This window comes from Sturnira hondurensis, unplaced genomic scaffold (assembly GCF_014824575.4).
Source record: "Sturnira hondurensis isolate 20B ecotype Veracruz unplaced genomic scaffold, ASM1482457v3 Scaffold0004622, whole genome shotgun sequence".
NCBI classification, from domain to species: Eukaryota; Metazoa; Chordata; class Mammalia; order Chiroptera; family Phyllostomidae; genus Sturnira; species Sturnira hondurensis.
Window position 1 is genome coordinate 60,846 of NW_028077253.1, and position 14,364 is coordinate 75,209.

Consider the following 14,364-nt stretch of genomic DNA (forward strand, 5'->3'; position numbering starts at 1 on the left):
TCCTCGTTTTTGTCCTTTGAGAGTTTTACTTATCCTCTTTAAAGCCTAGCTACACATTTCAGAGTCATGGTTCTTAAAATGTTCTATCCAATAGTTTTAGGTGATTTCTCCTAACACAATTTTCAGGATGGCCACTCTGCTGTATTACCATTGTTTCTATTCTACAAATCCCAGAAGTAAGCTACCTGGGGAGGGAGTCAAATACCTCCTATTTCCCTTCACAAATGAGTACTTGATGTAAACAGAGCTGCACTATAAGGATGTAAGCTGTCTTCTCAATACCTGCCCACAAAAATGTGTTATTCCTGTGATGCACGTTCCTTACCCGTGCCCCTACCTCCTGTTCCAGTTTCCAGCTTGTGTTATTTCATGGGACGCTTATCGCCTCCCTTTTCCAAATGTCTCATCTTCTTCTTTAATGCATGACTCCATTGTTATTTTCTTCTATTGTCCCTTATTCCAGTTCATAGTATTTTCTTGTCTGTACATGCTCAGGTTTATAAACCTCTACATATTTCACTGATTTTCCACAATTAAAACTATAATGTTCAAAACGTTTTTATTATACAGACAACACATTATATATGTATATTACAGAGACAATTCATCATAGTTGGATTTAAAAATTGAGATAAACACATAGAAGAAAATATTTTTCCTTATCATAATTCCATATTATACATATGGCATTAGTAGTCTTACTTTTTTCATTTAATACAAACTGTAAATATATTGCAAGCCAATAAATCTGGCTGCCAATAAATCTGCAAGCCAACAAACCTGATTTTAAAGAAGATATTATTTAATATGCATGTTCCATATAAATATGTATTTTACCTGTTTCCTAGTATTGGAAATCTTGCGTTTTTTAAATATTTAGCTACTATATAGAGTAACACTACAAAGAAGAGTCTTTGCTCACATAATTATTTCCCTGGATACTTTCTTTAAATGGGAATTACTGGATCAAAACTAACTTGAAGTGGTCATCTCTTATTATATACAAAATTGTCCTGGGCAAGATAAGCACTGTGTGGTATTACCTATTTTCTCGAAGTTTTACCATAAAATAGAAAGAAGACTCATAGAGAGAGAACAGACTGACAGGTATCAGAGAAGAGAAGGTTAGAGGGCTGAGTGAGCAAGTTGAAGAGATTAAGTAAATATAAATAAAGAGTTCAAAGCCAAAGACACAGACAACAGTATGGTGATTACCAGAGGGAAACGGGTGTGGGGAGAGGTAGAAGAGGGTAAAGGAGGGATAAATGGTGATGGAAAGTACTTGAGTTAATGCAGTAAACACACACTACAATATACAGTTAATGTAACATAGAAATGTGAACCTGAAATCTATTAAGTTTTATTTATTTTTTGAAGATTCTATTTATTTGTTTTTGGACAGAGGGAAAGGCAGGGAGAAAGCAAGGGAGAGAAACATCTATGTGTAGTTCCCTCTCACAAGGCCCCTACTGGGGACTTGGTCTGCAACCCAGTCATGTGCCCTGACTGAGACTTGAACCAGTGATCCTCTGGTTCGCAGGCCAGCACTCAGTCCTTGGAGCCACACCAGCCAGGGGTGAAACCTTTATGATTTGATTAACCAATACATTCTAATAAATTAAATGAATTTTTTTTTACTGAAAGGCAATTAGATTTATTTACTATTTTATCATCAGTTGAGCTGGGTTATTTTAAATCTAAATTAATTTTTATGACCAAATTGTAGGCTACTGATTTGGTATTTTTTTACACTTTTTTAAAATTTAATTATTGTTCAAGTACAGTTTTCTGTCTTTTACTCCCATCCCAGCCCACCCACCCGTGCTCCACACCTTGCTCCCATTTCCACTCCCCTTAGTTGTTGTCCATGTGTCCTTTATACTAGTTCCTGTAAATCTTTCTCCCCTTTCCCCTGAAATTCCATCCCCTCACCCCTCTGGTCACTGTTCCCCTGTTCTCTATTTCAGCGTTTTGGTTTTATTTTGCTTGCTTGTTTGTTTTGTTGTTTAGGTTCCTGTTAAAGGTGAGATCATATGGTATTTGTCTTTCACCACCTGGCTTATTTCACTCAGCATAATGCTTTCCAGTTCCTTCCATGCTGTTGCAAAGGATAGGAGCTCCCTCTTTCTTTTTGCTGCATAAAATTCTATTGTGTATATGTACCAAAATTTTTTGATCCATTCATTTAGTGATGGACACCTAGGTTGCTTCCAGCCCTTTGCTATTGTAAATTGTGTGCTATGAACATTGGGGTGCATAGGTTCTTTTGGATTGGTGTTTTAGGGTTCTTAGGATATAATCCCAGCAGTGAAATTGCTGGGTCAAAAGGCAGTGGAAATGCTGGGGCAAAAGGCAGGTTCATTTTTAGTTTTCTGAGAAAATTCCATGCTGTTTTCCATAATGGATGTACCAGTGTGTAATCCCACCAACAGTGAACTAGGGTCCCCTTTTCCCCACAAACTCTCCAACATTTGTTGTTGCTTTGTTTATGATAGCCATTCTGACCAGTGTAAAGTGGTATCTCATGTGGTTTTATTTTATTTTTTTTATATTTAATCTTTGGGAGATATTTTAATTTATTTTATTTATTTTTTGATACATTTAATTATTGTTCAAGTGCAGTTTCCTGTCTTATATTACCAACCCTGCCCACCTCACCCAGTGTTCCCCACCTCCCTCCCATTTCCCCCCTCCCACCTTAGTTATTGTCCATGTGTCTTTTATACTTATTCCTGTGAATTTTTCCCCTTGTCTCCTATGATTCTCTCCTCCCTCCCCTCTCCCCTCCGGTCCCTGTCAGCCTGTTGTGTATTCCAGTGTCTTTGGTCATATTTTACTTGCTTGCTTGTTTTGTTGTTTAGGTTCCTGCTAAAGGTGACATCATATGGTATTTGTCTTTCACCACCTGGCTTATTTCACTCAGCATAATGCTTTCCAGTTCCTTCCATGCTGTTGCAAAGGGTAGGAGCTCCTTCTTTCTTTCTGCTGCATAGAATTCCATTGTGTAAATGTACCATAGTTTTTTGATCCATTCATTTACTGATGGGCATCTAGGTTGCTTCCAACTCTTGGCTATTGTAAATTGTGCTGCTATGAACATTAGTGTGCATAGGTTCTTTTGGATTGGTGTTTCAGGGTTCCTAGGATATACTCCTAACAGTGAAATTGCTGGGTCAAAAGGCATGTTTATTTTTAGCTTTCTGAGAAAATTCCATACTGTTTTCCATAGTGGTTGTACCAGTCTGCAATCCCACCAACAGTGAACTAGGATCCCCGTTTCCCCACAACCTCTCCCACAATTGTTTGTTGCTTTGTTTATGATGGGCATTCTGACCGGTGTAAAGTGGTATCTCATTGTGGTTTTAATTTGCATCTCTCTGATAGCTAGCAATAAAATTTTAAAAAGTTTTTGACTTTAATTACAAATAATTGAACCTTCTCTTCATTCTTATATTTACTCTATATTTGTCCTGATAATTTAGGAAATTTTTAGCATTCTGAAAATAATTAAAAGATACTCTCATGTTGTGTTCTGATCATGTTTGGTCATTGTGGTTTGTCTTTAAATACTTAAAACACTTTGGGAAAGAAACCAAGTTGTTAAAATACATCTTTCAGAGTAAGGCATCCTCCAATTAGAAACTGGAGGCTTAATAAAGATTACTTAAAGGTGACTGGACTAGCAATCTTCTTTCTCAGAAAGGTCTCTTTTCTGGTTCCCCACTGTGAAGACATCACCAGGTCGTCTTACAGAGCTGATTTGCTGCTGGAGCTGGCACTGACTTTCTCTGTGTTATAAGGCATACCTACTTAAATGTACATGGACCAATATGCACGGCACATCAATAAATGAATGAGCTAACCTACATAACTACATCTACTGTGACACCCAAATCACTGTACTCACATCTTAGAGTGATCCCTTCCTCATGATTAGAGAACTCTTTTTGCAACTGATTTGGAAAATGAATACAAATTCCTCTCAAAAGCTCTGAGGTTGATAAGTAAATCAATATACTTTATACTGAGTCATTTCAATTTTATATCTAAATACTCAAGCATGTGCTATTTTAAAAAACTGACCAGCCTGAAGCAGACTCCCTCAATCACTTTCCATCTGCTTGTGACAGCTAACATGGAGTTTTTGGATGCAAACCTATATACAAGTCATAACACTTCAAGTACAAATTTCATACACAGTTGAAATGGATAATGAAGGGGTTAGGGGAACCCACCTATATGCAGGGGCTAGGGGAATTGATCCCCCATGCATTTAAAAATATGTGTACAAATTTGACTTCCTAAAAACTTCATACTAATAGCCTAATATTGACCCAATGTTACTGATAAGTTATAGTTTCATGTCTTTGGTCAAACAGTCATCACAGCAATTACACAGTAATTGCTCTTATTACACAGTAATCTGCTCTTATTGGTGAGAATGTTCTAAGTTTTGGTCATTTCCCTTAGGAGACAATGGAAAAACCAATGACAGAAAATGTTAATTCTGCCTAGTACTCTCAGCTACATCCGTCTGCCTTCTTCCTCTCATCTACACCATCTCAGATCTCCACCTACACTGCAAAGGCAGAGAAACATAGCAGCAGAGAAAGTTTCAATGTGTCTGTGTGTTTCAGCCTGACATCCTTCAGGGTTCTCTCCTTGTTGTTAGTTCCACCAGAGTTACACTCTTAATTTTCTTTCACCTTCAAGTCCTAGCTCCTGCTCTTCCTAATTTAAGTTCTTGATGCCTCAGAAAACATCACTTTCATAGACATATGCAGGAAAATAACCACATATTTTAAATATAGAGCCACTTTTTGAAGATGACAGCTGCTAAATTTAAAATATTTCAATAATTACTATGTAATAAGTCTCAACTCCAATATTTTAAATATTCTTCCAATACCTTAATCTCTTCAAAAAAATGTTGTCTATATGTCCTGATTAGGGAATATATGAGTTAATTTCCTGTATTAAATATCCCTCAAGACCATACTACAAATGTTTGCACCATGCAGAGACTGGAAGGGGGACTCATTTCCTTGTGCAGCATTCTCAGAAGAGGGAATAGATGGGCTTTCTCAGAAGGTAGTCATAGGAGAAGTTCCGAAATATTGAAAGAATTCCCGAAGCAGCTATATCTAACATTTTGACAACTGTCTAACAGTTTGTCCAACACTTTGGCCACACTGGAACAAACAGACTTGTCTTGAGCAACACAATAAATACACACACAGTAACAAAACCTAAAGAGCAAAAGAAAACCTTTTAAGTAAATATGTGATTTTGTGTTGAGCCCTATTCATAGCCATCCTGGGCTGCATGAGGCCCATGGCCATGGACCTCCCTGCCAGCACATCTCTGTATCCTGTATACATCTCAAGTGAAGTGACTTCTTGAGTCGTTCTATGCTCAGTTATCTTTTATCAGTGAGGCTCTCATGAAGATCTCATCTTTTCCAGCCTCCTTCTCAGAGCAGCGCTGACTTCTCTGTTCCTCAGACTGTAGATCAGAGGATTCAGCATGGGATTGAAAAGGCTGTGAAACAGGAGGAGGTATTTCTTCTGCTCCTGGGGGTCCCCATGTTGGGGTACAATATACATAATCATGGCAGTACCATAAAAGAGTCCCACCACACAGAGATGGGAGGAGCAGGTGGAGAAAGCTTTCTGGCGTCCCTCTGCTGACTGGATTTTCAGGACGGCACGTAGAATGTAACTGTAGGAGACCACAATTGCAGGCACTGGACCTATCAGTATTGACAATGCCCCAGCTGAAACCATAACCTTATTAAGGTGGGTATCTGCACAAGCAAGTTTGAGAACAGCTAGAAGCTCACAAAAGAAGTGATTCACTGTCTGGGGCCCACAGAAGGGCAACAGTAACAGCAACACCATATGTACTAGGGCTGGTAGGACTCCGAAAGTCCAGGAAGTCAATGCCAGGGTGATGCAGACTCTCCAGCTCATGATGGTCGAATACCGAAGGGGCAGGCAGATGGCCACATACCTGTCATAGGACATCGCCACCAGAAGAAGACATTCGGTGCCACCAAAAGTCAAGTAGAGAGAGGTCTGTGTCATGCAGCCAACAAAGGAGATAGGCTGGGCTGGCCTCAGGAGATTGACCAGCATCTGGGGCACTGTGTTGCAAGCATAGGCTATGTCAACAGTGGCCAGATGGGAGAGGAAGAAGTACATAGGGGTGTGCAGTCGGGAGTCAAGTGAGATGAGCCCCAGGATGATCCCATTGCCCAGCAGGGTGAAGGTGAACAAAAGGAAAAAGATCCCAAACAGGAGCACCCGCATCCTTGGGCTGAGCAGCAATCCCACTAGGAGGAACTCTGTGACAGAAGTCTGGTTGCCCCTCATTTTCCTAAGAAAGAGACAAGGGAGCTAGCTCACCAGGTCTGAGTGCCTGAGAGATGTGTTTAACATGGTACACCTATGTGTGTCACTGTTTCTTCCCTCAGAAAATATCTTCAGTGACACTTTTGTCCTGTTCATCAGTTACTAAGTGAATCCTATGCACTGCAAATGACACACAAGGAATTTTTTTTCACATTAATAAATTAAATACCAGTGTTCCATTACACTGTTTGGTAAATCTTACCTTTATTTCTAAAGATCCACCACAGTTCCTAACACCTTACAATACCTATTCTGGACACTTTCAAAGTGGACACTTTCCTCAGTCAGGACAACTACTTTAAAGGCTTGCCTGAAAGGAGTCCTGACCCCCAGTGCACACACAGTCACCATGGGGAGGGGGCTGTGGGCCTGCATCTGCACCCACACATGAGGGTGGGAAGGAGGACCAGGAGGCTGTGGGAGATCCTCCTATCAGGGGATCTCACAGATTTGTGCCTTCATTAGATGATTTATTGGTCAGCCTTGTAATTTTTACTGGCAGCATCATGTTGAATTGAGTTGAGGGAATGGCAGGCAGACTGCCACCACTCTAGCTGCATTTAAGGGAGAGAACTTTGTCTTTTTACTTTTGTACTCACAGATGTACTACACTTATCATGCTATTTCATGGTGAGGTATTATTCATCACACACTCATCTCTATGAATATTCATACTCTATGCCTGTATGTGTGGATAAAGTATATGGTATATATATATATAATTATATACACAGTTACATGCACATGCATACACTTATACTACTATTATGTACAAGTGTGCACTGTACTTGTTATTTTCTATGTTATTTCTAGTCTCCTTCACTAGTGAAATGCTGTCTGAATGATTTCTTGATGGGTCATGGCCTGGTATTTAAAACTACTGATCAATAACCAAGGCTAGAGCTAAAGCTCTAACTCTACACTCATATCCTTAGAACCTTTAACATATTTTATAGCTTAACTCTAACGTTTATTACTCATCACTAATCTTTACTTTCTGGGGTTCATCCTCACAAGAAGGACTTGTTCCAGGGTGGGAATTCCAAGGTTTGACTTGTAACCATTAAAGCACTGCTTCTGTTTCCTTGTCAGTCTGACTCCATATCCTTCTTCAGTCCAGCATCCATCTGAACTTCACTAAAATAAGAATCTTACAAAACTCATAATTCCGGTCCATATCAATTTTCTATTCAAATTTCCTCATAAGCTAATATTTGCAAGGTTTGATAAGCAAAAGTGTGAAGGTTTCATCCTGCTTCAAAGGAAGAATCAGAATTCACAGCAGAACACCAGGAGATGATATTGTCTTTGTCCCAGAAATGACGTCATAAAAGTTGGAATCACCTTCGTGAAGAAAGCTGGTTATTTTAGTAGGACCGAGCTTTATGTCAGTGAGGGCTTTAACTCAGAGATTTGGATTCCGTCTATGGCCATACAACCCTGAACGTGCCTGATCTTGTCTGATCTCGGAAGCTAAGCAGGGTCAGGCCTGGTCAGTACTTGGATGGGAGAGATTTGGATTCCCATGTTATGGGAGAAGGCGAGCAAGAAAAATGCTCAAGTCCCTTCCATTCACTGGCCCTAAGGGTATAGAAAACCATCAGCCCCTTTTGTTTCAGTTTGTTGCCCCATTTGGGGAGAAAGAAGACAGCAGTGCTATTTCTAAAATGTCCTATGATGAAGGACACAATAAACTGAAGCAGAAGGACCAGTGACTGTTATCTTATTGTGCTCCTACCTGCTGCAAATAGCCAAACACAAAACAAACCCCACAGGCATGTACTGAATATATTGCATGTTGATCCACACAAGACAAGTCCTATCTGCTGGTGTATAGAACCTGCTTGGAGTGACAGGCCTGTTAAAAGGACTCTAAAGATGATAATTCTCATATTCAAATAACTCACCGAATGGAAGTTCACTTTCAAAAACAAAACCTTCAGGACGCTGTTTGCTAACAAGCTCCTATTGTGGTCCATGCAGTCCATTATTTCATGAAAACATGACTGAATTTCCAGGAACCATGGAATGACTTTCAAGCAATTCTCTCAAACAGCTAATGTATCTTATCATTTAAAAAAGGAATTTTATACTAAATGTATCAAAGTAAATGACCCATGCTGGGTGTATCTAAATGAGATGGTGACTTAAATGATTCTATTAGCTGAGTCTATAATTAGCAAACACCTGGCACTGATGGACAATGATAATTCCATTCTGCACTGTGATTCTTCCTCACTGCCTGTCTGAAATTGAATAGTAAACAAAGACTGGAGAACATACGAAACTTACCACAGACTTACAGCTACACACAAGAAGACCAGCTAAATGTGACTTGGGTTAAGCATAAACACACTAATGAAGAGAAAAGTATCTGTGAGTTAGTGTTGAAATTGCCGTCTCATAAGGATCTCTTAGGAGAATAGGTGCCCAAACCAGAACAGATGATTTATTCTCTGCTCCACTCCACCACTTCTCAATATACTTCTGAGTGTTTGGTGTAGGGAGGGATAAAGACCCACCAGGCACACTGCCATCAGCTCCCTTCCAGGGAAAAGAGGCTCTCCAGGGACTAATCTCTGGTGTTCTCCACAGGGACACTTGTGAGAAGACACTGGCTATGATGATTCCTTCACTCACTGTGGGGTGCATGTTCATTCATTTAGAAGCTCTAGAATGATTTCTGGGACTCCTTCACACATTATAATCACCACACCTTGCATTCACTATGGCCCAAGAACTCAATTTCCCCACCTACTAACCCTCCAAATAGAGTAGGTGCTACACAGGGAAGCTGGGGCCCATAGGTTTTTCCCATCCTCAGTCTTGGCTGAGTTTTATCTCACACCTGACCTCAACATGTATCCTCTGTATTTTTTCATCAAGTCACCACAAGGAACACAACTCATAAAGTAAGACCAGAGACCAGAGACCAGGTAGCAGGACCCGTAGAAGGCTTCAGGAAGAGGAGAAGGCATCCCAAGGGGACTTGTTAAATCCTGTTTGGTAGGATTTAACTGCAGTGCAAAAGGGAAGGAAAACTCTCACCAGGAAGCAATCTCTATCCCATCACCTCCAGAGACTCTGAGTCAAGGGGGAAAGAGACAGGCTTCCCCTCAGACTCTAACTACTACCATTCCTCTCCTCCCTCAAATGGAAACTGACCTCCTTTTTGAGGTCTGGCCAATGCAACTCAGACAATCTGGTGGTGCCTTGGTGATTTACATTTCTCTTTTATTCTCTTATCTACCTCTATCCTTACACTGGAATACAAAGATGGTGGAAGATCATTTCCCAAAGTTATTTCAATGTCCATGCCAACCTATAAGGAAACAATAGAGGGACCATTTCAACTGCCAGAGCATCACCTGTAGTGGGTCTGAGATGGGCTTTCTGCCATTAAACCTGTCCAGTGAGAGGCTCATCAGTGACAGGAGTCCAGACACCACCCTCACATATTGCAGAGATATGGTGCCCTCATACTGATATTGTCATTTTAAAATCTCTACTTTTTGGTCATAGGACTTTATGTCCCCAACATTATTTCATATATACCTTTCCCCCTTTTTTTGTCATCAGTCATATCTATTTTACTGGCATTTGTAAAAAGACCTAGGTTTATATTTTAATGATCTTCATAATTTTTTAATTTTTGGCAATAAAATTTGCTCTTATATAAATCATATCATATCTGTATTTTCATTCTTGATCATGGTATCTTCCCAAGTTAAACATTTTAATTTTTAAGTTTGTCTTGTTTTGTTAATAAATATAATTTGAACTCTAAATGTGATTTTTATTTACGTCTTTGGCTGCACATCTCAAGTCTGATACTCAAAATTTTCACCATTAACAACATCAGTAAAATACAAATTATGTAGCAGTGCATTTTTAGGTTTCCAAATATTTTTATTATCTTTATGTTTATTTTTAATTTATAATCACTGTGGTATAAAGTAATGAATCCTCAGGATATTGATTTTTAAAAATATCTGAGGACTTTTATTGTTTTGTATATAGTCAATTTTGTAATTTTTATATTAATTTCCATGTAACATATTCTCTATTTCTCAGGCATAGGATTCTTTATATATTTATTAGGGCAATCATGTTAATCTTGTTATTCTGAGTTTGGATACCCATTTTTCTTCAGTATTATCAATTTTTCTCTGAAAGTATTTTCCTCAATTCCCCACTATAAAGTTAGATTTACCAATTTTTCAATAGACTTCTGTTTTTTTCCTAACTCTATATTGTGACTATATTGTTACAGCTATACATATAAAGGACTGTGACATCTTCTTTGTAGGCTGTTACCTTTACTATTATTTAGTATCTCTCATTATACCAATTTGTTTTGCCTTAAATAAATGTAGATACAAATATCTGCCCCTTATTCTATTGTTGCATCAACTAATTACATATTTGCAGAGGATATGTTCTTCCTTGCCATTACCCCGGCTTGTCTTGGTGATTATGTTTTCATACTGTATATACCTATATTTCATGGGTTTAAAAAAATCAATGTGAAAATAAGAGGATCTAATCTATTTGTACTTAGTGTAAATATTGAGACATTTAGACCTCTTAGCACTTGGGTTTTCTGGGTAGCATCCTTTCCTTGGCTTTTATGCTTCTTTCCTCTGGCAGCTTTATAACAAAGGCTATTGCACATTGTCTGGCCTGGCTCCCCCTTAATTTTAACTCTGATGTTTTGCCCTCCATTGGAGACCAAACTTCTAAATTTCTTGGGTATTTTCACTCAGGGTACAAGTAATACAGATGCATACACCACAATAATGGGATCACTCTGAAAAGCACCATGTATCTTTATGAATACTTTCACCTACTTTTCTGTTCTTCCACTCTCACACCTGCTCAGATGTTTTTGTTTGCAATCATTTGTGTAAGTGTCTTAATTTCAGAGTGTTTTTTTTTTCTCACTTCTCTTTGAATCAGATGGGAACCCTACAGTGAACTGAAACCGTGCTGGTGTGGTACGATAGTCAAGGGACTTTCATACAACACAATGGTTGCAAGGATAGTGGGGAACTACAACTGTAAACACAGAGCTCTTGGAAGAACAAGCAGAACTGTGTGAAGCTATGATCCCTAGGGTTCAAGGGAACACAGCAGAGACTGGGTGATTAGAATGAAGACTTGACCCTATGAGGAGAAGGGTTGCCCCAGCGACACTATCACCCCAGCAGGGAATGAGGAGGTTGGCTCTGGGAAGCTGAGTAACTAAGGCTGGGCAGGGGGCCTTCACTACTGCTGCCAAGAGCTGTTGGGCAAGGCTGACAAGAGCAGCGGGCAGACAGGAAGGAGCAAGGTCCTTTTCCCTGCTCTAGGCTCCCAGTCTGCTTTAGAGCTCCCTATCTACACAACATAAGCAATTGGAAGCCACTAAAAGCAGTAATCCACCCTGGTTGGTGTGGCTTAGTAGGTTGGAGTGTCTACCTATAAATTGAAAGTTTGGGGGTTCAGTTCCTGGTCAGAGCCCATATAGACCTGGGTTACAGGTTTGGTCCCAGTTGGCACACATACAGGAGGCAACCAATGGATGTTTCTCACATTTATGATTCTCTGCCTCTCTCCCGCCCCTCCCTCTCTCTAATGAACAATAAGCATGTCCTTGGGTTAAGATTAAAAAATAAAAATCATAAGTACAAATGACCCAGTTTGGCTAAAAAATGTTGTCATCTGGATACCTGATGAAGGGCTCTCAAGTTTATCAATAAAGAACAACCTCCACATCACTCATACTGAGAGCTCATTAAGGGACAGGCACAAGAATTACTTTAAAACACTAACGGGAAGGTGAGGTTTAGATGGGATGCACATAGAGTTTTGCTGATTCTTTACCTTGAAGTGAACATGCTAGCTACTCACAGGCAGCACTGTGAGCCACAGGCCTTCCCTCTGAGGTCCAATCTATGTCACACTGACAGCACAGACCCAGAGGAGAACGTGTGCTCTTTGCTAATGGTGGACGACCAGAGGGAAGGAGTTCTCCACAGGACAGCAACTCAATAAAAGTCGGATGTTTGCTACTTCTGGCACGTGCACACATAAAACAGACTGGTAATGGGACGTTCTTCCTGCACTGGTTAAGAAGGGTGGATGAGACTTTTCGTGTTGAGTTTGATCAATGTGTAGTGCACAGCATTGGGTGAGGGATAGAAAATACGGTAGCTGTTCTCATAAGAGCCCATCTGATCTTCATATTCAGTGAGCTCTGCTGCCCATAGGAGGTAAGTAAGATTTGGGTGGCTTTCTAAAATGATTTTTTATGCTATAGTATTTAAAATAAAGACAGAGATGAAATTTGAGAGATTTTCTTACATCTTACAAACTTTAGGAGGTTTATTTATTTCTAATTTTTTAATTTTCATGTATATCTGAATTTAAGTACAGTTGGTGTACAAGCTTGGACTGGTTAGATTATTTCAGGTGTAAACATAGTGATCTGACATCTCCAAACCTTCCTACAGCATGAAACATAAAAGCTATGCTTTTAAAAGTTACAAACAGGCATCATCCTACTACCCTACAACCATTACTATGGTATTTTATGTCATAGGTTTCTCTATTTGGTGTGTATATGTACCACAATTGCAATTATACAGCATTTGCAATTATTGGTTCACATTTTTGTGTGAAAAATTTTTAAACATTTTATTTATTATTTTTAGAAAGAGGGGAAGGAAACAAGAAAGAATGGGGGAGAAACATCAGTGCATGGTTGCCTCTCATGTGCCCCCTACTGGGGACCTGGCCTGCAACCCAGGCATGTGCCCTGACTAGGAATAGAACCAGCAACCCTTTGCTTCACAGTCCCATGCTCAATCTACTGAGCTACACCAGCTCGGGCTGTTTTAAATTTTATAATGACTCTTTCCTATGTATCTGTAAAATCACTCTTAGTATCATTTTCATGACTGTATAAACAACTCATTGAATTAATGTCAAATAATTGATGGATTTATCCTTTGTTAAAATTTTGTTTACAACTTTTACCATTAAAGATAATTTTACTGAGAAAAAAAGAGTCACATTCAGTAATCATTACTCCCCAAGTAAGGGCCCACACTTACTCTTCTGATCGAGTCTCTTGTTCACTCTCAGTGGGAGATTAAGGAAGACTCTGGAAGCAAGTGGCCACCCTCACCTCAAAGCGAGGTACAAGGTACACTTCATGGTGACATCCTCAGAAGTCATCTAGGTGTGTGGGTCGAGTTCCCAACCACTCTGTTTGAGAAGTAGAAGGAATCAGTAAAAGTCAATCTGCCACCAAGGCAGGATAGCCAGCTACACCCTAGTAGTCACCTACAGTGTCTGGTAAAATGTCCTGTGTCAAAATAAGCATTCTCATGAGATAAATGATACAGACCTGGGCTAACCAGGGTGAATGTGCTGGTGAAAGACACTGGAGAACATGTAAAAAGCCTGTATACCTACATAATTCACAGCTCAACACTCAAAGGTTCCTGGGGACCATGCATAGCCCAAATTGTTTCTCTGAGACCCAATGCCCACTGTTTGCCCCCAGGGTTGTAAACAGTGAACTCAACTCCCACACTGTCTATAGGTTTCTCCTCCTCCCCTTTCTCCTACACAACCTGTATTGATTTTGTCCCTTCACTCAGCCTGCTCATTCACTCTGCAATAGGACTCCATAATTTTCATAAGAAATATCTCTCCATCATTCAACACAACAAACTTGAGCTCCATGAGATGAACTTTGAGTGACAAGTACAATCTGAAGGAACAGACAAGCAGCCTTTCGGGTTTGTAGGACCACATCCTTCCAATGCAGCTTTTTCTTCCTTCCCAAATCCTATGACATATGCAGTTACTGAGTTTACACAGTTAGGATAAAGATGGAGAAAGACTGTATCCCAACCTTTGGGACCCAGAATAGGAATTAATATAATTTTTTAAGTTCACA

The 14,364-nt window shown here is 39.6% G+C and overlaps 1 protein-coding gene across 1 annotated transcript; it reads right to left on the reverse strand.

Moving 5' to 3' along the window:
• Nucleotides 1–5,441: 5,441 nt before the first annotated feature.
• Nucleotides 5,442–6,374, reverse strand: LOC118986881 (olfactory receptor 2A25-like). Its single transcript, XM_037045944.1, has one exon. It carries the CDS (start codon nucleotides 6,372–6,374, stop codon nucleotides 5,442–5,444), a length of 933 nt encoding a protein of 310 aa, XP_036901839.1.
• Between the last annotated feature and the right edge of the window lie 7,990 nt (nucleotides 6,375–14,364).